At 42.3% G+C, this 20,828-nt stretch overlaps 1 protein-coding gene across 3 annotated transcripts in view; it reads left to right on the top strand.

The window, feature by feature from the left end:
* ckap5 (cytoskeleton associated protein 5) overlaps positions 1 to 20,828 on the top strand; it is a 48,233-nt gene that overhangs the window by 12,553 nt on the left and 14,852 nt on the right. For 2 of the 3 annotated variants that reach the window (XM_076076308.1, XM_076076307.1), the window contains exons 16-33: positions 1,515 to 1,607; positions 3,900 to 4,085; positions 4,218 to 4,312; positions 4,438 to 4,621; positions 6,312 to 6,484; positions 9,172 to 9,346; positions 9,678 to 9,791; positions 10,164 to 10,292; positions 12,041 to 12,235; positions 12,339 to 12,465; positions 13,987 to 14,069; positions 14,477 to 14,584; positions 15,225 to 15,347; positions 16,235 to 16,384; positions 16,473 to 16,676; positions 16,753 to 16,888; positions 16,994 to 17,187; positions 17,266 to 17,438. In XM_076076308.1, coding sequence (XP_075932423.1) covers positions 1,515 to 1,607; positions 3,900 to 4,085; positions 4,218 to 4,312; positions 4,438 to 4,621; positions 6,312 to 6,484; positions 9,172 to 9,346; positions 9,678 to 9,791; positions 10,164 to 10,292; positions 12,041 to 12,235; positions 12,339 to 12,465; positions 13,987 to 14,069; positions 14,477 to 14,584; positions 15,225 to 15,347; positions 16,235 to 16,384; positions 16,473 to 16,676; positions 16,753 to 16,888; positions 16,994 to 17,187; positions 17,266 to 17,438 — 2,642 coding nt within the window. The remainder of the gene's footprint in view (positions 1 to 1,514; positions 1,608 to 3,899; positions 4,086 to 4,217; positions 4,313 to 4,437; positions 4,622 to 6,311; positions 6,485 to 9,171; positions 9,347 to 9,677; positions 9,792 to 10,163; positions 10,293 to 12,040; positions 12,236 to 12,338; positions 12,466 to 13,986; positions 14,070 to 14,476; positions 14,585 to 15,224; positions 15,348 to 16,234; positions 16,385 to 16,472; positions 16,677 to 16,752; positions 16,889 to 16,993; positions 17,188 to 17,265; positions 17,439 to 20,828) is intronic. The other variant, XM_076076309.1, reaches the window with a different exon arrangement.

The following is a 20,828-nucleotide window of genomic DNA, read 5'->3' as shown; positions in this document are numbered from 1 at the left end:
TGATAACCAGCATGTCTCATGTGTGTTCAGTTGATAACCAGCATGTCTCATGTGTGTTCAGTTGATAACCAGCATGTCTCATGTGTGTTCAGTTGATAACCAGCATGTCTCATGTGTGTTCAGTTCATAACCAGCATGTCTCATGTGTGTTCAGTTTATAACCAGCATGTCTCATGTGTGTTCAGTTTAAAACCAGGATGTCTCATGTCTGTTCAGTTTAAAACCAGGATGTCTCATGTGTGTTCAGTTTATAACCAGGATGTCTCATGTGTGTTCAGTTGATAACCAGCATGTCTCATGTGTGTTCAGTTGATAACCAGCATGTCTCATGTGTGTTCAGTTGATAACCAGCATGTCTCATGTGTGTTCAGTTGATAACCAGCATGTCTCATGTGTGTTCAGTTGATAACCAGCATGTCTCATGTGTGTTCAGTTGATAACCAGCATGTCTCATGTGTGTTCAGTTGATAACCAGCATGTCTCATGTGTGTTCAGTTGATAACCAGCATGTCTCATGTGTGTTCAGTTGATAACCAGCATGTCTCATGTGTGTTCAGTTCATAACCAGCATGTCTCATGTGTGTTCAGTTTATAACCAGCATGTCTCATGTCTGTTCAGTTTAAAACCAGGATGTCTCATGTCTGTTCAGTTTAAAACCAGGATGTCTCATGTGTGTTCAGTTTAAAACCAGGATGTCTCATGTCTGTTCAGTTTAAAACCAGGATGTCTCATGTGTGTTCAGTTTAAAACCAGGATGTCTCATGTGTGTTCAGTTTATAACCAGAATGTCTCATGTGTGTTCAGTTTATAACCAGCATGTCTCATGTGTGTTCAGTTTATAACCAGCATGTCTCATGTGTGTTCAGTTGATAACCAGCATGTCTCATGTGTGTTCAGTTTATAACCAGCATGTCTCATGTGTGTTCAGTTTATAACCAGCATGTCTCATGTGTGTTCAGTTTATAACCAGCATGTCTCATGTGTGTTCAGTTTATAACCAGGATTATTTAAAGCAGCAATGTGAAGCGCCACTATGAGACGAAGTAGTTTGCTCAAACTCTTTTGAGCAAACGTACCCACTCGCATCCAAAATGAAGTCACAGATAATAAACAATCTAAGAGCTCAATATGATCAGAATCCTAACACGAATTCACTGCAACAATGATGTTAACAGAGAGAATAGAGCTGAAACAAGTGGTTTAATAACAGATATTCTGTTCTGGACCTTTTGTATTCTCTAACTGGACCTCGCTGAATTTTAATTGAATACCCCTGCCCTACAGGGTACTAAAGTAAATATTGAAGTAAAGTTTTTAATGTCATCAAAGTATCAATTGTTGAAGAAACACATTGATTGAAGGCATACAACTATGAACATTTTCTGTGTGAAATGCTAAAACTTATACATTGCATATTGAAGACAGTTGGAGCTGTGGAAAAGGCTGACGTGTCACTACCTGTTATACAATAATATGCAGGAATAATAATCTATGGATTGATGTATGCTTCTAGGCTGTTGAGACCATGGATAAGGTGGAGATGCCCTGCCAGGCCTTAGTCAGGATGCTGGCCAAGAAACCAGGCTGGAAGGAGACCAACTTCCAGGTAAGTGTCTCTGTTCCAGTTTCCTGAAGCCATGTGGATGTCGTCTGGGCTGGGGTCGACCGTCACTCTTAATTGTGAGGAAGCAAGTTGTTAGAGAAAAGAGATCTCTCCCCTGAATCATCATTTTCTGATTAAGACGGTACAGCTGATCAGCCGTCAGATATCCTTAACATGTCTGGATGGGCAAATACCAAAGCGTAATGCTGTAATACCTGGGTTTATGATGATCAGTATGGATAAAAAAAGGTGGCCGAAATTACTACACAATGAAGCCTATTTGTAAAAAGTCTGACTTCATGCTTTTTCAGGTCTATCCGCAAGACGACAAGCAAACAACTCGTTCAATCCTTGTTTTCTGAATGTTTGGATCGATCAGTTTGTTTTGCTAACATTGTAGCTGCTCCATCGACACCCAAAATATCATCATCTTGACTTAAATAGGCAGCCATGTTATGGTTCATACTAGTGCTGACAATTTTTAATCGCATGATATTTTTTTTTTGAGATTTATCGCAGTGTTGTGCGCAAAGTTCAATAATGAATTCAAAAGTAGTGTATTGCACTGCTATATGGACAAAAGGTCAATAACATTTGGTTTGCAAACACTTTAAACACATCAGGTTATTTTTAACAGCAGTATTCTCTTTACACAGCAGCAGTTCTATCTCTTCACTATCTGTGCTCAGTGTGTGAAACGTTCCACTGCTGTGCAACAGGAACAACATGTGTCAGCACGTTTCATCTACATGTGTGTGTTGTGTCTTCATGACAGTCAGAGCATGTGAATGCAGCTCTACTGTTCATCACTATGATGCTGTAACTCAGAGGTGATGAAGGTGACCCAGCGATGTCCAGTAGTCTCCAGTGAGAGCAACAGCTGCTGCACGTTGTAACGCCATCGCTTTAGTCGTCCTCTCCTTTAATACAACTCGTGTGTTCTTCTGGTGACGGTGTGTCTTGAGGCTCATACGTGACGTCATTCGTTGAGATCCTAAAGGTGCGTTCACACCAAACGCGCCGTGAACGCACCTTGAGAACGTTCCTTAGACCGACATCTTCCACAACACTAACCTGCAGTTTGTCTCCACTTCTCTGTAGCATCTGTTAGCTTGTCTTGCTATAGTTTATCTATACTTCTCCCACACGCTGCATCAACGTAGTCTGAAGACTTCCTCCACTGTGTTTGGGTGATTTGTGTGTATTGCATTTAAGTGATACTTCAGACTCGAAGTACTCCGGTGATAAGAGAATTCGCCTTTGCAGTGGATACAAATAACTTTGGTTCTATCAACTCTGCCGTGTGGAAGAGATTTATAATGATGTCCTTGTAAGAGTTCGGTACCTTTCTCCATTTTTCTGTCCCCGCCAGTTCTTTTCGGTTCCCGGTTCATGTGAGCGCTGCAGCAGTCTTAGCCCCAAATGCTCTCATTGGTTGAGACGCGTGATGACGCCAATCCTGATCAACATCCCGCCCCTCCTGTGACCCACAGTCTGTCTGTATGTGTTTTCAGAGCCAGTGAGCAACGGACTTTCATAATAATAATAAAAAAGAAATGCGTTAACGCGCGATAAAATAATTGTCGGCGATAATAACGCGTTAACTTGCCCAGCACTACTAAGAACAATAATAACATGGTGCAAAACTGCAAACTGGTATCGATAAAAAGGAAACCAACGGAGCTTATTTTTTCTTACAGATTTCATCCTTATTTGATCTGCCACCATTAAAAATATTTTATTTAAGTGGGGATAAAATAATTAAGGGATCTATTCAGTGGACGTGGTTCTGTGAAGCCTCACTGGCCTCACCATTCCATTACGATTCTCAGGTCTCGATGCTTCTCAATGTGTTGCATCCTCAATTCTCTTTACTACTGCACATGGCTGCCTTTTCAAGAGTAAATGCAAGCAGTGAGATAAATCTCGCTTTTTGTTGAGAAAGTGAAATCAGACTCCAACGGTCTATAATAGTGGTGTCACCAACCTTGCTAACTATTAGTACTATTGGTGTTCTCTTTGTCATGCGCCTTTCTTTCTATTTAAGAGGTTGTACGTCAGGGACTGTTCTACCGTGTTCAAAATGTAACAAGTAAAAAAAGAAAAAAAAAGGCGTTCACGTCCGCTTAGTGATGCGTCTTAGAATAGAGACATTTCCACACCTCTAATGGGTCGGTTATTATCTTGTCGGCTTGCTTTAGAACCGCCTGTTTGTAGGTCGACTACAGAGATGGATGCTGGAATGATCACTTGGGGATCGGATGTACCCATTCTGATGCTGTCTGCCCTGTGTAGGTGATGCAGATGAAGCTGCACATCGTGGCTCTCATCGCTCAGAGAGGACAGTTTTCAAAGACGTCAGCCTCCGTGGCTTTGGATGGCTTGGTGGACAAGGTCGGAGACGTCAAATGTGGAGGAAACGCCAAAGCGGGGTTGACTGCTATTGGAGAGGCTTGCTCTCTGCCGTGGACTGCAGATCAGGTTTGTTTCTCTTTACGAGGGATGGTATACTCTGGGCAGAAGAAAAGTAAATTTTGCCCAAATAAAAGTTAAAAATACATTCTGTTTAAGAGCCATCAACTGTATTTACAGAGCTTGTGTTGTATTTGTCAGGTTGTGTCTATGGCGTTTGCACAGAAGAACCCCAAAAACCAGGCAGAGACTCTCAACTGGCTGGCTAACGCCATGAAGGAGTTTGGCTTTGCTGGGTAATTTACAGTCCTTATTTCAGTGCTCATTATTATATCAAATCAATGTAATATGTATATTAATTCAGTGATTTTCTTCAAAAATGATTCCAACGTTCCACCTCCTGAACCTCCCCTCTCTCCAGTATCAATGTGAAGGGTTTCATCAACAACGTGAAGACCGCTCTGGGAGCAACTAACCCTGCTATTCGGACAGCTGCCATCGCCCTGCTGGGAGTCATGTTCCTCTACATGGGAGCTCGTCTTCGCATGTTCTTTGAAGACGAGAAGCCTGCTCTCCTCACGCAGATAGATGCTGAGTTTGAGAAGGTATGGACGAGGGATGGGCATTTTCAAGCAAAACTACTATCCCCCGCTTCACAGCATATATTTATACCTCTACCTCTCACCACCTGGTCATCCCGTGCAGGGAAAAGAGAACATAACAAAAAAAAACTAAAATCTCTATTCAGGCTTCGTAAGGTCATGGAAAAGCTGGAAAAGTCATGGAATTTTAAAATGGTTATTTCCAGGCCTGGAAAAGTGCTTGAAAAAAATAAAATCCCAAACGTTTTGGAAAAGTCATGGAAATTTGTTATATTCATATTTTCATGTCGTTAATTTACGCTGAGTTGCCAGCCAGCGTTTCTCAGATTGGAGTGAGACGAGGAGAAAATGTGATGTCGTGATCTTCGCAATAGAACATCTTTGATGTGTCGAGTCTTGGCCAATCAGCGTTCAGATGTCTACAGCGTCTTCATTTCCCTCCGTTAAAGTTTAAGTTACGTTATGTTCCGTTACCGTTCAGACTTGCTGGGGTAAGTTAACGTCCACAGCATGCGGAACTTTGTCGACTGTTAACGTTCATCATTATCGCGATTTAGGAGGAAAGAACATAGCGTGATGAAACATGCAGCCCCCCCGTGTTCCGGTTCACGCGGTCACTCGTTAACGTTAAACCGGAACACCGGCGCATCTGGTTGCAAGTTGTTGTTTTTTTAACTCAAAGTAGAATGAGGATGATTTCATGGTCAGAATAACTTTCATGACCACGAAACATGAGGCCCAGATACTGATGAGATGATGAGGTCAAAGAGCTTCAGGGAGAGGAGGCTGGTTGTAGAGCAGCTTGACGCTGAGCTGTGAGTGGAGCTGGGCCTGGATAAAGGTGGAGGTGGGCCTGGATAAAGGTGGAGCTGGGCCTGGATAAAGGTGGAGGTCTAAACAGACGCGAGTACAGCTTCCCGCTGTCGGTGTTTTAAATACATTGATAAGGCAGGGTATGCTAAATGCAGCCTCTGCATAATATAAAGTACAGCAACAAGGGCTCACATGTCCTCTCATCACACTGACAGACACTGTTCACTGTAATGACCACAGCCAGTGTACTAACAGTCCCAACAGTCCCACGTTGCTCTCAAGAACCCTAAAGTAATGAGAGGGTTAAGGAGCCTGTACCTTCATCTCAGCAGGTTGCTAATGCAGAGGTGTGTATAGATCACAGATATTATTTTACTCTTGATAAATTACCTCAACCAGAGTAGATTATCATTTTCATTTAAATAATTGAACTGGATTGAATGCATATTAATTGCAAATAGAAGATAGGCCACAATTCTACCGGCTGTACAATAACATTGGAAGTTAATATGAAGCCGTACAGTAACAGGGTTCAATGAAAAATGTGCACTACAAAAGGGAAAGCAATGTGTGCACTAGCTGGATGCTACTACCTACTAAAGCTCTTATTGATGTGTCAGTGTCAACCAGAGTACATTTATAAATGTTTATTCTTTTAATCAAACTATTGTCTCTCATTCGTTTGTCATTTAAGGTATACTGTATGCTTTGAATTCTCATTGTTAGTTTAAATACTACATTTTCTCACTTTTTCATGTATACACTGAGATTTCACAAAATGTTTGGTCATGGAAATTTGGTTTAAAGTCATGGAAAAGTCATGGAAATCCATTGGTCAAAATGTGTATGAACCCTGTCTATTTGTATGTGTCCCACGTAGATGCAGGGCCAGTCCCCACCAGCACCAATCCGATTCACCAAGAAGTCAGCAGCAGATGAAGAGGGTGATGAAGGAGAGGAGCAAGAAGATGGAGGAGGAGGAGGAGGAGGAGGAGGAGGAGCAGCAGCAGCAGCACAGGACATTATGGACCTACTGCCCAGAACAGATATCGGGTAACCAAACACTGACAGCCCCAGTCTACCAAAACAAGATTGAACTTCATACAGCCCTACTTTTTCAGAATATGAACACAATACTACTTAGTAAACGTAGTTCTTGTTTTTATTTTCTACATCTATTCTGAGAATTCTCAAGCTTTTAGGAATTGTCCATAAATGAGAAGAGGGTATCCTTACGCCTAAAGTTAATATCAAACATGCCAAGTTTTGCCTTATGTGACTCGTGCAGAGCGGAGGAGCTTACCTCCATGTAGATACAACATCCATCTTGGCCAAAATATACACTAGTGTTGCTTGTACCTGTGTATGGAAGTCCCAGATATTTTATTAATGTATACAGTAGATATTCATGCTGTTTCTTGTCTGTCCACGTCGATAAGCAAACAACTTTTAAAATGCTTATCTGATTGGAGTTTGGCTCATTCAGTGCTAGGCTATGTTAACATTGTAGATGCTCCATCAACACTCAAAATAACGTCACAAATAAGACATGAACAGGTCAGTATTTATTTTGATTAACCATGTATTATTCATACAATCTCCTTTATCGTCTGGTCTCTGTACAAACATGAGGTACTATTGTAGACGGCCACAACCTCAGGCCGTCAGCCATGTCAGGAGAATCTTCACGCTGATATGCTTTCGTGACACAAATTTAGCCTATTTGAACATTTTGTCGCCACATTTACTTTATATAATTGCGCCACATGAAATAATAAATATCACAGATTTTCCTCAGAGGGCTTAACAATCTGTAAACATATGACCTCCCTGAATAGATCCAGTTGTTTGAAGGAGATGTTTTCACAGCAACATAAATAAATAGAGATGGATTATGAGCTGTTTACACTACCTCCTAAAGATTATAATGCATCAATAAAACTACTAATGCCAAGATTTGTTTCCATCAATGAAAATACAATCTTTTATTTCCTAATCATTTGAATAGTGTGCCGTTTTATGGAAGAACACTATAGATGACTAACAAGTAAAAGGATAACTTGTATGTTTTCCACTGAATGATTTTTGGGACGGTGGTACAAAAGTCTGGATCCTTGTAGACCAGCTGCTATAATCACACAACAAAGGAAACTATCTGCCAATATTGATCATCAATAATTAGTATTGGGGGCAAAAAAACCAGGATCAGGGATCTCAAAGGGTTTTATTGAATCCAAGTAATCTAATAAATCCCACGTCAGGATGTTCTCTTACTAATGATTCAATTCAATTTTTCCTGCTCCAAACTATCGTTATAATATCGGCCTTTAAAACGCACCGGTCGACCTCCTAGAAGATCATCTACATGATAGAATATGACTTCACTGTTGCTTAGGGGTGCAACGGATCACAAACCTCACGGTTATTGAGTCACGCTTCGGATCATTTTTCGGATCAACAAAGAAAAGGGGAGGAGTCAAATATAACTTTGCTTTCCATTTATTAATTAAAGAACTTCAAGAACACTTAAAGAAAAGAACTTTGAGCTACAGTCTTACATAAAAACAAAAATATTGAAGATGTCCAATTTGAAACAAAATTAAATAAATAAATAAAAATAAAACATTCAAATATACTCAATTCTGTTAAGTTTAAGTGCAACATGACGTATGTTGATAACCTTGTCCTTTGATCAAAAAACAGCCAGTGAGCTAGCTTCCACTGTTTCAACTGAACTGAACTGCTCGGCACCAACTTGGGTCTATGTTTACTTCCTGTCGGGTTATGTCATTCAAATACACAATAATGTTTACTATTAAATAATGTTTACTATTACTGTGACATTATTTTCAAAAAGATGAGAATATCTCTATTGTCTGGGGAGAGGGTAGACTTTCTGTGGTGACTGTGATATTACTATTGGGCCGGTCTAGCTTCACTCTGCTGCTTCTGTCAGCACCTGCACCAGGTGTGTGTCTGTGTGACTCTCACAGAGGGGGCGTGTCTACAGCACCTGTCTGTGTGACTCTCACAGAGGGGGCGTGTCTACAGCACCGGACTATGAATCTCCACATACCGTAACGGTTTCGTCCACCACCCTTATCCGTCATCATAAGTTACACGGAAGACAAAATGCTCCCAAACTTGCGACTTAAATGACGCCGGCGGCTTCTGAAGTTCCTCCGCTCGCCATGACTTCCGCCGTTAAATGCTTTTAACCTGCTCCGTTCACTGAACACACTACTGCTTTATATCTGTTCACTGACACTCTGCATTGATATTCAGGGACTTGTTACTTGAAAAGGAACAGCAGCAGTAAAACTTTATTACACACTGTGATGATTAAACTGTAAAAAACAAAAAAAAAAAAAAAAAAAAAATACTCAATTGATCCGCGGTTCACGAGTGATCCGAACCGTGAGGGCTGATCCCAACGGATCACGGATCGATCCGTGATCCGTTACACCACTACTGTTGCTACACTTAAACATAACATTTACTCATAACAAGATTTTAACAAAGACGATAATTAGAAACTCAAGAAACCACGATGTGTATTTAAGCTGCAAGTTTGCTATGCCTTTTCTCCATACCACTGAGTATACAGTGTGTGTATACATTCAGTATATATGTCCCATTGTGTTTGTGTTTGGCTCAAGTGAGGAGACACTCGGTTGATTGCGACTGCATAGACTGAAGTATTGTGCCTATTTTTCTCTCTCTTCCCTCCCATCTCACAGTGACAAGATTACGTCCGATCTGCTGTCTAAAATTAGTGATAAGAACTGGAAGATCAGGAAGGAGGGTCTGGATGAGACTGCAGCCATCATCTCAGAGGCCAAGTTGATCACAGCCAACATCGGAGACCTGCCTCTGGCCCTGAAAGCCCGACTCAGCGATTCCAACAAGATCCTGGTTAGTAAGAGAGCAGATGTCACTGCAGCAGCACAGCTCTGCTCAGAATGAAACCACATTAAATGTGGACAGAAATGAAAGGCCTGAAGTCAACACACTGTCCCTGATTTCATTTGATTTTTGGTAATTTCATCGTTGCAGATAGTTACAAGGTTATTGAATTGTCATTGTACAACAGGGTTTCCTAACTTTCAGTGGTGGTTCAGAGGGATTCTTCTTCTATTAGTCTGTACATAGTTTTTTTTGGAAAATGATGCATATTTTACTTTTTTAATAACTTCTTTTCACAGTAATGGGAAGTTAAAATGACGCTTATGTTTGTGGTCTCCAGGTCCAGCAGACTCTTGCGATCCTGCAGCAGATGTCTACACCCATGGGACCTGGACTCAAGCAGCATGTTAAAGCACTGGGATTCCCTGTTATCACCGTACTGGGAGACAGCAAGGTAAAGCATCTGTGTTTCCATGTTCAACAACGGTGGCAATGTAGTGCTAGCATTGAAAGGGAGCTCACAGCATTAGACACCTTTCTTTGTCATACATTTCATGAAGTTCCAGGAGAGTTTAAGGTTTTCACTGAAACGATAAGATCCATCAAAACGGAACATAGTGGAGATAGAAATGGGAGAATATTAAATTACAGCAGTTTACAATTTAACACTAAAGATGAGAAATGTACAGCACAGTGTAAAATACTGATGTAAAATCCACAAATGTAAAATGTCTACTTCAGAATTATAAATCTGAAGACGCTTGTCGCTCTGGGGCCTGTTGTGTCCTGACTGGTGGTGACGGACATGTCCTCTGTTTCTCTGCAGTCTAACGTAAGGGCGGCTGCAATGACCACTCTGCAGGCCTGGGTGGAGCAGACTGGGATGAAGGAGTGGCTGGATGGAGAAGATTTGTCAGAGGAGCTAAAAAGGGAGAATCCCTTCCTACGACAGGAGGTACACAGTGAAACACACACTCTCTTAACGGACTTGTTTGTGAAGGAAATCTTGCGTTCCACTTATTCAGAAAAGAGAAATTCCATTTTCTTGTACCTTCTGCACTAGTGGTGTAACGGAGCCCCCCTCATGGCACGCATGTGAACCGCAGATTAATTACACAGTTTACCTGAACCAGGGGTCGGCAACCTTTACTATCCAAAGAGCCATTTTGCAAATACAATTCTTCTGGAGCCGCAAAAGCTATTTGACATCACAGCTTATAAAGTTGTATATATAGTTATATTATTTATACAAAAACTATAGTTTGTTGTATTTATGAAAATATAGAACAAGAATAAAGACAATTCTTGACATTTTATTGCTATTTTACCTGTTTGAGCAAGTTTTCTTCTCCTCTTCATAAGAGTTTGATATTGTTCTGTTTGCTGCAGCAGTTGAGAAATCGCTCTTTGTCTCTCCTCCAGCGTGACACTTTTCAGCAAATGCTGTTCAATTTATTTTTATATACCCCAAAATCACAAATTGCTAATTTGCCTCAGAGGGCTTTACAATCTTGTCCCGGATCCCTCGCATAGAAACAGGCCATGTCCACACGACTACGTTTCCATTTTAAAACGCATGTTTTTCTACGTTAACACTGAGCGTCCACACTACGCCCGAGCTTTCAAGCACCGAAAACCCAGGAGTTTGACAACTCTGGGGTTGCCTCTGCGTGTGGATGCTCGTAAACGCATACGTTTAGAAACGATGACGCCCACACCCACGTTCGCTACTTGATTGGTTCTTAGCAGTCGCGACGTGTCCTTCCCTGATTCGTCACGTGACCCTTACCCGGAAGCTCACAAACATTGATTACCGATGGACTACCAGGTTAATTTAACATGGACAACTGATTACAGGTGTTGTCTTTACCAGCAGCTGTTGTCCAGTTAATAATGTTTTACTGACATCATTATCCACCAATATTCAGTAAAATATGCGATCAGAACATCTGCATTTATGCTTTCTGATCATTTTACCTTGTAAAGAAGTAATCTGTTGACCAGAGGAGAGCTGGTGAAGTGGCTAATGGACAACGAGCAACGGTTCTGTTCACTTACATTATGATGCGTTGAGGCTCTGTTCGGTGAAAATGGGTTATGATGCGTTCACATGTAATCTCGTAAAATGTAGTGTTGGTGAGAAACTTGAATAAATCCAGTTGTTATGAAGGAGATGTTTTCACATGAATATAAAATGGATATTAGAGATGAATTATGAGCGGTTTACACTAGCTCTAATGACAAGATCTGTTCTAATCAATAAAATACAAACTTGTATTTCCTTATTTGAATTGTGTATTTTTATGAAGAAACAACACTATCGATGACTATAACAAAGTAACATTTTTAGAATTTTAGTTTTTAATGGTTTACTGACTTCAGAGTGGTTGAGATGAATTTTCGGCCGGTGGCAAAAAAAAAAAAAAGGTCTAGAACCTTGTAGACCAGCTGCTATAATCAAACGACAATATGGATCATCAATGATCAGCACTTCAGAAAAAGAACGCGATCAAAGATCTCTAAAAGTTCTCTTTGCTCCCTTTTTCTTTTGTGCTGATCTGTGATCTGAACTGAGTTTTATGATCCATTGCTCCACCATTCTGCACCCAGAATGAAATTTCAGGCACACATTTTCCAGAGAAAACTGCACACAACGCAGATGAGAGACTCACGATTTGCCACGAACCTCTCCTTATCACCCAGGTGCTCGGCTGGTTAGCAGAGAAGCTGCCGACCCTGAGGACGGTACCGGGGGACTTGATGTCGTGTGTCCCTCAGCTCTACGCCTGCCTGGAGGACAGAAACGGAGATGTGAGGAAGAAAGCTCAGGATGCCCTGCCTACCTTCATGATGCACCTGGGCTACGAGAAAATGGACAAGGCTGCTGGGAAACTCAAAGTACTTAACAGATGTATTGTGCTGTGGCTGGCATCTATCTAAATGCATTTTCACAACCATCTTGTCTGCAATAACGAATGTGTCTCTCCTAATCTGCCTGCAGACTGCCTCCAAAGATCAGGTGGTAGGCATGTTGGAGAAGGCCAGAGCTGTGATGCCAGCTAAACCTGCTGCCCCTGCCAAAGCTGGAGGGGGGAGAGGCTCTGCAGAGCCCAGCAGAGCTGCTTCAGGTTTGTGTCACATTACAGTCAATCCTTATTACAACCACGGTCTCTCATTAAGACAGATTCTCAATGTCAAACCACATCTGTGCTACTGTGTGGTACTTTTACACATAATGTGAGGTATGGTTGGGTTTGACAGCTAACAAAATGTTGGATCTGGTTCCCATTCGGCAGAATAGCTGTATTCACTAAATGTCCACGCATACAAGGGGAGGAATGTGTAAAAGATATAGGAAGTACAGCGGTGTGAATCCTTCCTTCTGACCGGTAGAGCCGGAGATTCACTGATCAGCTGCTGACCAAAACTGGTCTGTTTCTCATTTCTATTTTTGTGCGTCACATTTACACACTTGTGTCGCCACATGCTAGTTTGACATCGGTAAAGAGCAGTACAGATGCTAACGCCACAACCACACACACGTGTTAGTGAGTAGAGAAGTCCAAAATAAGGCATAGAGGAATAACTATTTGGTACAACTAACTCAATCAGACACTTATTATATTGTAATTAATTACCATCGTCGCAGTGACCGACAGCACGGAGCTGAACAGCTAACAGAGGTTGTGTTAACTTGCATAGTGCGTTCAAGCTCTAAAGATGAGTATTGGGGAAGTAAATTATAACGTTATCATGATGTGTTCAAATGTAAACTTGTTAAATGTAGTTTGTAGTGGGAAACCTGAATAAATCCAGTTGTTTGAAGGAGATGTTTTCACATTAATATAAATTGGATATTCCATCCATCCATCCATTTTCCTCCGCTTATCCGGGGTCGGGTCGCGGTGGCAGCAGGCCAAGCAGGCTGACCCAGACCTCCCTCTCAGCAGCAACATGTTCCAGCTCATTCTGGGGGATCCCGAGGCATTCCCAGGCCAGCTGGGAGATGTAATCTCTCCAGCGTGTTCTGGGTCTTCCCCAGGGTCTCTTAACAGTTGGACGTGCCTGGAAAACCTCCAGTGGGAGGCGTCCAGGAGGCATCCTAATTAGATGCCCGAACCACCTCAGCTGACTCCTTTCGACGCGAAGGAGTAGCGGATATTTAATTGGATATTAAAGAGGGAAATATGACCTGTTTAACTTCCTAACACTAGCTCTTTTTTAAGAGAGATAGAAATACAATCTTTTACTTATCATTTGAATTGTTTCTATTAAAATCACCTCAATAGATGACCCATACAAAGTAAAAGAATGTTGGTGATGATGATAAAAATAATACGTATTTTAGTTAATCAGCTATAGGGTTAGGGTTCAAATATTCTGATCAATATGTGTGAGTCAGTCATATTTTCTCTGACAATAATCGTGATGTCCAAATTTCCTACGGTGACGTTCCTCGCCTCTCCACTCATCCAGCGCTCGTGGTTGGGGAATGATTTTCTTTTCTTTTTGAAAGCACCGTATGAATTCAGCCCATTTACAAAATGGGTAGAAAAAATGCAAACACAGTAAGTGTCTGACGTCAAATGTTTCAATAGTCTGCTCAATATTAGTTTGATCACATTCACAAAGTTGTCCCTCCTCTGCAGCCTCCAGGCAGCCAGCCAGTGAGGACTTTGTGGAGAGTAAACCTGAAGTCAAGAAGGTCCGAGGAGGAGCGGCCGGGAAGAAGGTATGTCTTTCTGGATGCTCTTCTGTTTTTGATTTTTCAGTGTGCACAGAGGAACAGAGGCGTGTTGTACTTTGTAGGACCTAATACATGTTTGAATGGCTGTTCAGCTCAAGTAGAATTTGTTTCATTTATATTGATATAAATGAGGACATTTATATCACTAATGAAGGAAGAGAGACATGTTCGGTTCAAGTCCAGTCTGACCCTTCCAATTGTATGGTTTGACATTTTTAGACATTAAGAGTTGATCTGTACCTTTAGTAAATACTCCCACATTGATGTCTCTCCTGTTACTGGTTGTGCATATCAGGCATGAGCATTTGACACAATTTCTTTATTGTTAATGCGCACCGTTTCATTTTATGACAGTGAGGTGTAAATATGATGTGGTTTTTCTACTCACCCAGCCTCCCTCCCCTCCAGAAGAACCTGTCCCTCCCCCTACCAAGGACAAGGACAGTAATGCTAGTAAAAAGCCCCCCTGCAAAGGGAAGGCTGCTGCTAGCGGTCAACAGGTAGTCCTTGTGATGAAATGTGTTTACACTTCATCTACCTGTTGCTACTTATTAAAGCTGCGTAGCAGACGTGGGGCCAGTTTTTCCGTGGACAGATGTTAACCCCTGTCCGGCTCTCTGCCTTGACCCGGTCGGCTCTCGGCTCAGTCTAATCCTGTTTCTCTAATCACTAAAACTGCCAGTGAACACACCACTGTATAAACGGAAGCACATGTACACACAGTTGTTAGGTGGAATGAGATCAACGCACGTCTGTATTAACCTTTTAACATGTAAAAACCTGCTAACATGAGATAAATCAGCCCGTGCCGTGCATCAGACAGACAGACAGTGCATGCATGCTAACAGAAATGAAGCACAAACTGAGAGAGGTCGCGTTTCAGGTCACCCCACTGCATGAGTGTGTTTATCAATGTGTTGGAATAGTATCACATCTGTGTTTCTGCACTGTGTGTTAACCTGCACTGAGATCTGTTCAGCATAACACCCTTTGTCTCCTGTTTCTTCTGTCTGCCACCTACACACACCTCCATCATCCACATCAGAACCTGGTTACACACACTGCTACCAAACATTCCACAGGCGGAGCACATTGGTTCACTTGCTGTCCCTCACTCTGTGATGCTGCTTCTCCTCTCAGGGTGCAGCTGGCAAGAAGCCTGCAGCCAAAAGCCAGAAGGATGATGAAGATAGGTCCGGGCCAATCTTCGTCCTCATCCCCAACGCTAAGGAGCAAAGGATCAAGGAAGAGAAACAACTAAAGGTATCCGACAATCTGAAAAATATGTCCTGATCCCAGTGGGAGATCAGCTCTATTCTGTGTCTGAGAGTGAAAGTGTCAGCTGATGGATAGGAAGCTGAGTAACGCTTTGAGCATTGTAATCAAATATTACCAAACTTACTCATAACAAGGCACTGTCTTACACGCTGATACAAATCACAGTAGTGTATACACTGAGCTGCCAGTGTATTAGGTCTATTCACTACACCCAGGGGAATAGGGTCAAACTATTTAACTGATGGATACCAGCATGCAGCCTCCCCATTTAAATACTTACACATGCAAATGAAGCATTGTCTTATTAAAATGTGTTTATTTGCATACAATTCCAGAACATAAATCTGAACATTGGATGAAGCATGGTTCAAAATTGTTTCATTTTGTTGACATATTGAGCTTGAGGGTTTATGCAGATGGTATTTTGGATATCTCTTTGTATCGCGCCATAAATCAGAAAAAACTGTCAACGTCCATGAAAAGAAATCTACTTTCACCATCTAATTAGGAATAACATGTTGTATTGACAATCCTCATCTGTACCTCTTAAAAATGTGTTAGCTGACATGTAAGATGTTCTAGTAGTTTAGTGAGAGGTGGGTGGACTGTAACTGGGTGGGGCTACCATGAATAATGCATTGTCTATAATTGTTGGTGAGATGTATTGAAGAGGAAATATCAGTAATGTTTTTAGAGTGTTTAGAAAAAACAATAAATCTCATTTAAAAAAAGGCACCACAAGCATATTACAATACAAATGTCAATTTGACTGTAGGTACCCCTCCTTTTGGGAAGTCCAACATGCGGCCTAAACTGGCGACTTGTCGAAATAACGCTCCGTAAATATTGCTGACAAAATGTTTCCTTTGTAGGTTTTGAAATGGAACTTCACCACTCCCCGAGATGAATATTTGGAGCAGCTGAAAACGCAGATGTCCACCTGCTTTGCCAAGTGGCTACAAGACGAGCTTTTTCACATCGACTTCCAGAGACAAGTCAAGGCTATAGCAGTCATGATTGAGGTAGTGGTTGGTCTTAATCTACAAATTACAGCACTGGGAATGGGCTAGTTTTGGTAATAAAGTCTGTATGCGTGTTTGTGTCTGGCAGAGGTTGGAAAGTGAGAGCGAAGCCACCATCAGCTGTCTGGACCTGATTCTCAAGTGGTTCACTCTGCGGTTCTTTGACACCAACACCACAGTCCTGATGAAGGTGCTGGAGTATCTGAAGCTGGTGTTTGCCATGCTGAACACAGAGAACTACCACCTGACTGAGTACGAGGCCAACTCGTTCATCCCCTACCTCATACTCAAGGTGCGCACACGTCCCCCTCAGATTGATAGAAGCCACTGTAGAGCGTTTTCTGCTCACAGTTTCGTCTCTTCTTCAGGTAGGAGAGTCGAAGGATGTGGTTCGCAAAGATGTTCGGGCCATACTGGCCATGCTGTGTAAGGTTTACCCAGCATCCAAGGTCTTCCCTTTCCTCATGGATGGAACGAAATCCAAGAACTCCAAACAGAGAGCTGGTAAGTCTCTACAGACCTGTACTGTTCCATTATACGCCTCTTTAACTATGGGGGGGATGATGTATTCTAACAACATTGTTTCTGTGGGTTCCTCCCTGTCCTCAGAATGTCTGGAGGAGTTGGGTTGTTTGATAGAGGGCTATGGGATGAATGTATGCCAGCCAACACCAGCGAAGTCTCTGAAGGAGATAGCCGTGCACATAGGCGACAGAGACACATCTGTTCGCAACGCCGCCCTGAACACTGTGGTGGCTGTCTACAACGTCTGTGGGGACCAAGTCTACAAACTAATAGGAAATGTAAGAGGACCCCGTTATCAAAAGAATCAACCCCAAAACATACAATTGTACATGACTCGTTTCCCCTATCCTTTCCAGTTATCAGAGAAAGACATGAGCATGCTGGAGGAGAGAATCAAGCGTTCAGCCAAGAAGACGACGGCAGCTCCCGCCAAGCCGAGTGCGCCGGAGAGGTCTCAGAGAGAGCACCCTACGAACCCCAACACCACCCTCCTCCGCAAGCCTGCACAAGAAGACCCCAACAAACTCAAGTAGGGTTTAGGGTCCCCTCTGGCTCAGGGCTGTTTGTTTTAAAGTTAGCCGAATGAAAACCAGTAAGGAAGCCAATAATACCAGCTCACCACTAAATATATAATACTGAGGGAGAAAAACTAAAAGTATATACAGTATGTATGGCCATAGAGAGAAAAAAATATATAAATGTATATATAGCGAGCCATGATTTACTATTTTGTGCATACAAGTAATTTCATACCTCCATCTGATCATTCCCCTGGTTTTGATGAATTCATGGACACAAATTCAATAATTCTGGATGAAGTCCTTCATTCCAGCTGCCACATGCTTGAAGTTGTAGAAAGCTCTGGATAGACTCTTTGAATAAGCTGTACTTTAGTCTGGGGTCGATCCCTTGCTTTGTCGGTAAAAAGCATTTAACAAGAACATGGGGAGCTTGTGGATTATGTGGTCAGCTGTATGCTGACTTGGAGGATGCTTTTGACCTGATGGTTACTGTTGGATGGATAAACATGTGAGCAGCAAGTGTTAAATTATGGCCTAGTTTTTAAAATGTGTTCTCTATGGCTCAATACAATATAGCATACATTACAAAAACATGGTGCATACAAACTAAAAATAAGACGGATGTTGTGTCAACATGTTTAGCCACTTTTAAAGTGAACAAATCTTTCTCCAAACAATAAAAACATGGCGATCCCTGGTGTTAAAGTGCCTAAATATGGAATGTATTCACTACTTTGTTTATTATACAACATTCAATCACAGTGGGCATAATATACTATATAAAAATACTTTGTTGGATTCAGCTGTTTAAAGTTAGCTGCTCTCTGAACTGGGAGTTTGGACGGTATTGCATAAATAAATCCTTTAATATATTTTAGGACTTTAATGCTTAACAGTTACCTTCTTGCCGAAGTAAAATCAATACTGATATTTCCATAATTGGTTTAAGTTTTGACTTTCATAATACAAGACTCTTAAGCGATCGAGCAGTGGGGTGGATCCAACATCAAATGGTAGAAAGGCTGCAAAACCATCTAGAAATCTGCGCGCCCCTTCTTTCCTCCGCTCCCTCAACACACACACCAACTTCTGTTTTACAGAAATGATTTGTCCAGTGATGTTGGTTCATTCCATTATTTTACAGGTAGAAGACCGTGGCATGCTTCTAAATTAATGCAGTTAAAATGTCTTATCGTTGGACATGAATTGTCTTGAACGCACTAAAATCCAACTCTTCCAGCGTTTTTTCGCAAGCATGTTATCCATTCTATCGATACACATCCCATCCTTCTACATGCGGAGGACTGTGGTTGGATTCATACTCGTCAATCTTTTGAATGTTTGTGTTCTGCTCGCAACTAATCTGTCCTTCTCTTCTTGTTGCAAGTCATTGCATGTTGGGCCGCTCTCACAGATACTTATTTTAAAGGAAAATTGTCACTTAATAATCCGATCCACTGTCTGTGAAAGCAGCTGGCTGTCTTCTGCCCGTCTGTCTCTTAACCCTTCATCTTTCTTCCTGTGTGATTTCCTTCTTTTTCTGCTCTGCCTTCCTCCTCTTCTGGAGCAGAATAATGTATCGCACGTATAGGATGTGAGTACCTCTTCCGCCTCGCCCTCCTCTACATGTTGTCATTGGAAGAACTCCCCTCTGAATGTGATCTAATACTCATCGTTCAAACAACTAATAAGCTGAAATGTTTGCTGTGATGTTGAGGTTTAGTCATGCTTCTGCACATGGTAGGTAAAGCGCCAGACCAATAGTCAAGGTGTCTAGCTGTCACTTCCTCTTCTCCCATCATCCCTTCGTCTTACTCATGTATGTTGTTTATACTGTACCAGCTTTTGCCAGCTACAAATATAGTGACATAAATCTGCTTTTTGACAGTTGCAAAAAGACCTCCCCCATTGATGGCCACACCTTGTGTTTTTTTAACCTTTTATAATTATCAAAATTTTGGGTGGTTCTATGTGAGATCTGAATTTACTAAACACAATGACTATAAGTCACTACACTGGTAATGAGACTGTTATGTGGTTGTCATAGTGTGTTATGCTCAAAATGTGACATTGTGCACAATTTTGAAGTGAGGTCCTTGGTAGAGATGTGCTGGTACACTGGTCTTACTATTGTATAAACTGTAGTGAGCCATTTTAATGTTTTCAACACCTCCTACTACTTCTATTACTGTCATTTTCTCCTGCCTTCTTACCAGTAGTTTTACTTTGATTAGCCTCAACAGTAACTTTTTACCAGTCAAACGGAGACACTGTCATTGTAGGACCGGAGGGCGGGATCATTGTCTGTCTAGCTCTAGCAACTTTGGCCATGACTTGCTATGCTAACATTGGCTACCCGGTTCCTACCCGGGTTCGGGAGCCGCGGTTCGGGTTCTTACCCGGGTTCGTGAGCCGCGGTTCGGGTTCTTACCCGGGTTCGGGAGCCGCGGTTCGGGTTCTTACCCGGGTTCAGGAGCCGCGGTTCGGGTTCCTACCCGGGTTCGGGAGCCGCGGTTCGGGTTCCTACCCGGGTTCGGGAGCCGCGGTTCGGGTTCCCACCCGGGTTCGGGAGCCGGGGTTCGGGTTCCCACCCGGGTTCGGGTTCCCACCCGGGTTCGGGAGCCGCGGTTCGGGTTCCCACCCGGGTTCGGGAGTCGCGGTTCGGGTCTATTTTCTCTGCGTGCCGTAGGAGAATCTGGCTGGTTACACCGCTAACTTGTGTTTTGCACAAACACTTTACCAAAAGGCACCCGGTTACGATTGGCTACAAAACTGAAAAGCATCTCTTCGAATTCGAAAATGTTGGTTGTTTTTTCCTCATCCTGGGAGATGAGTTTTCATTCACATCCTCTACAATGATGGAAGCACGCCGTCCTCGTCTTATACACCACTCTATATGTAGTTACTTTGCAGCTGACCAACCTGCTGGTGGGTCTTTCAGCTCCACTATTTAATTTCCAAGTGCGATTGACTGAACCGACAATCGACTGTGTGCTAAATGTGTCCGAGCAGAATTTGCACTTACGCATTACGGACCGTGACCCCATTACCGATCCCCGGCTCTGCTAGTCACATGCTGATGTGTCCTTGGGCAAGGCTCTTAACCCCAAAAGTGCTCCTGTAGCTGTACCTACGGTATGTGACTGTTAGTTAGTCCTGATGGCAGGGGCTACTATTCTACCATCCAGTGTATGAATGGGTGAATGATGACATGTAGTGTTAAAGCGCTATGAGTGGTCGGAAAGACTAGAAAAGAGAAATAAAAATAGTCCATTTACCGTGACCATTCATCACGCGACCTATTACGGCCCTATGTAGAAGCAATGCAAAGTGGTGGGTAATGCTCCAGCCCAAAATGACCGTGCGGTGGTCCATCTCCTGTTTCTTTATTCTATCGT

Source organism: Anarhichas minor, unplaced genomic scaffold (assembly GCF_050575085.1).
Source record: "Anarhichas minor isolate MPS153535 unplaced genomic scaffold, ASM5057508v1 ptg000005l, whole genome shotgun sequence".
NCBI lineage: Eukaryota > Metazoa > Chordata > Actinopteri > Perciformes > Anarhichadidae > Anarhichas > Anarhichas minor.
The sequence above is the reverse complement of the archived record's forward strand: the minus strand, read 5'-3'. Positions and strand labels throughout refer to the sequence as shown.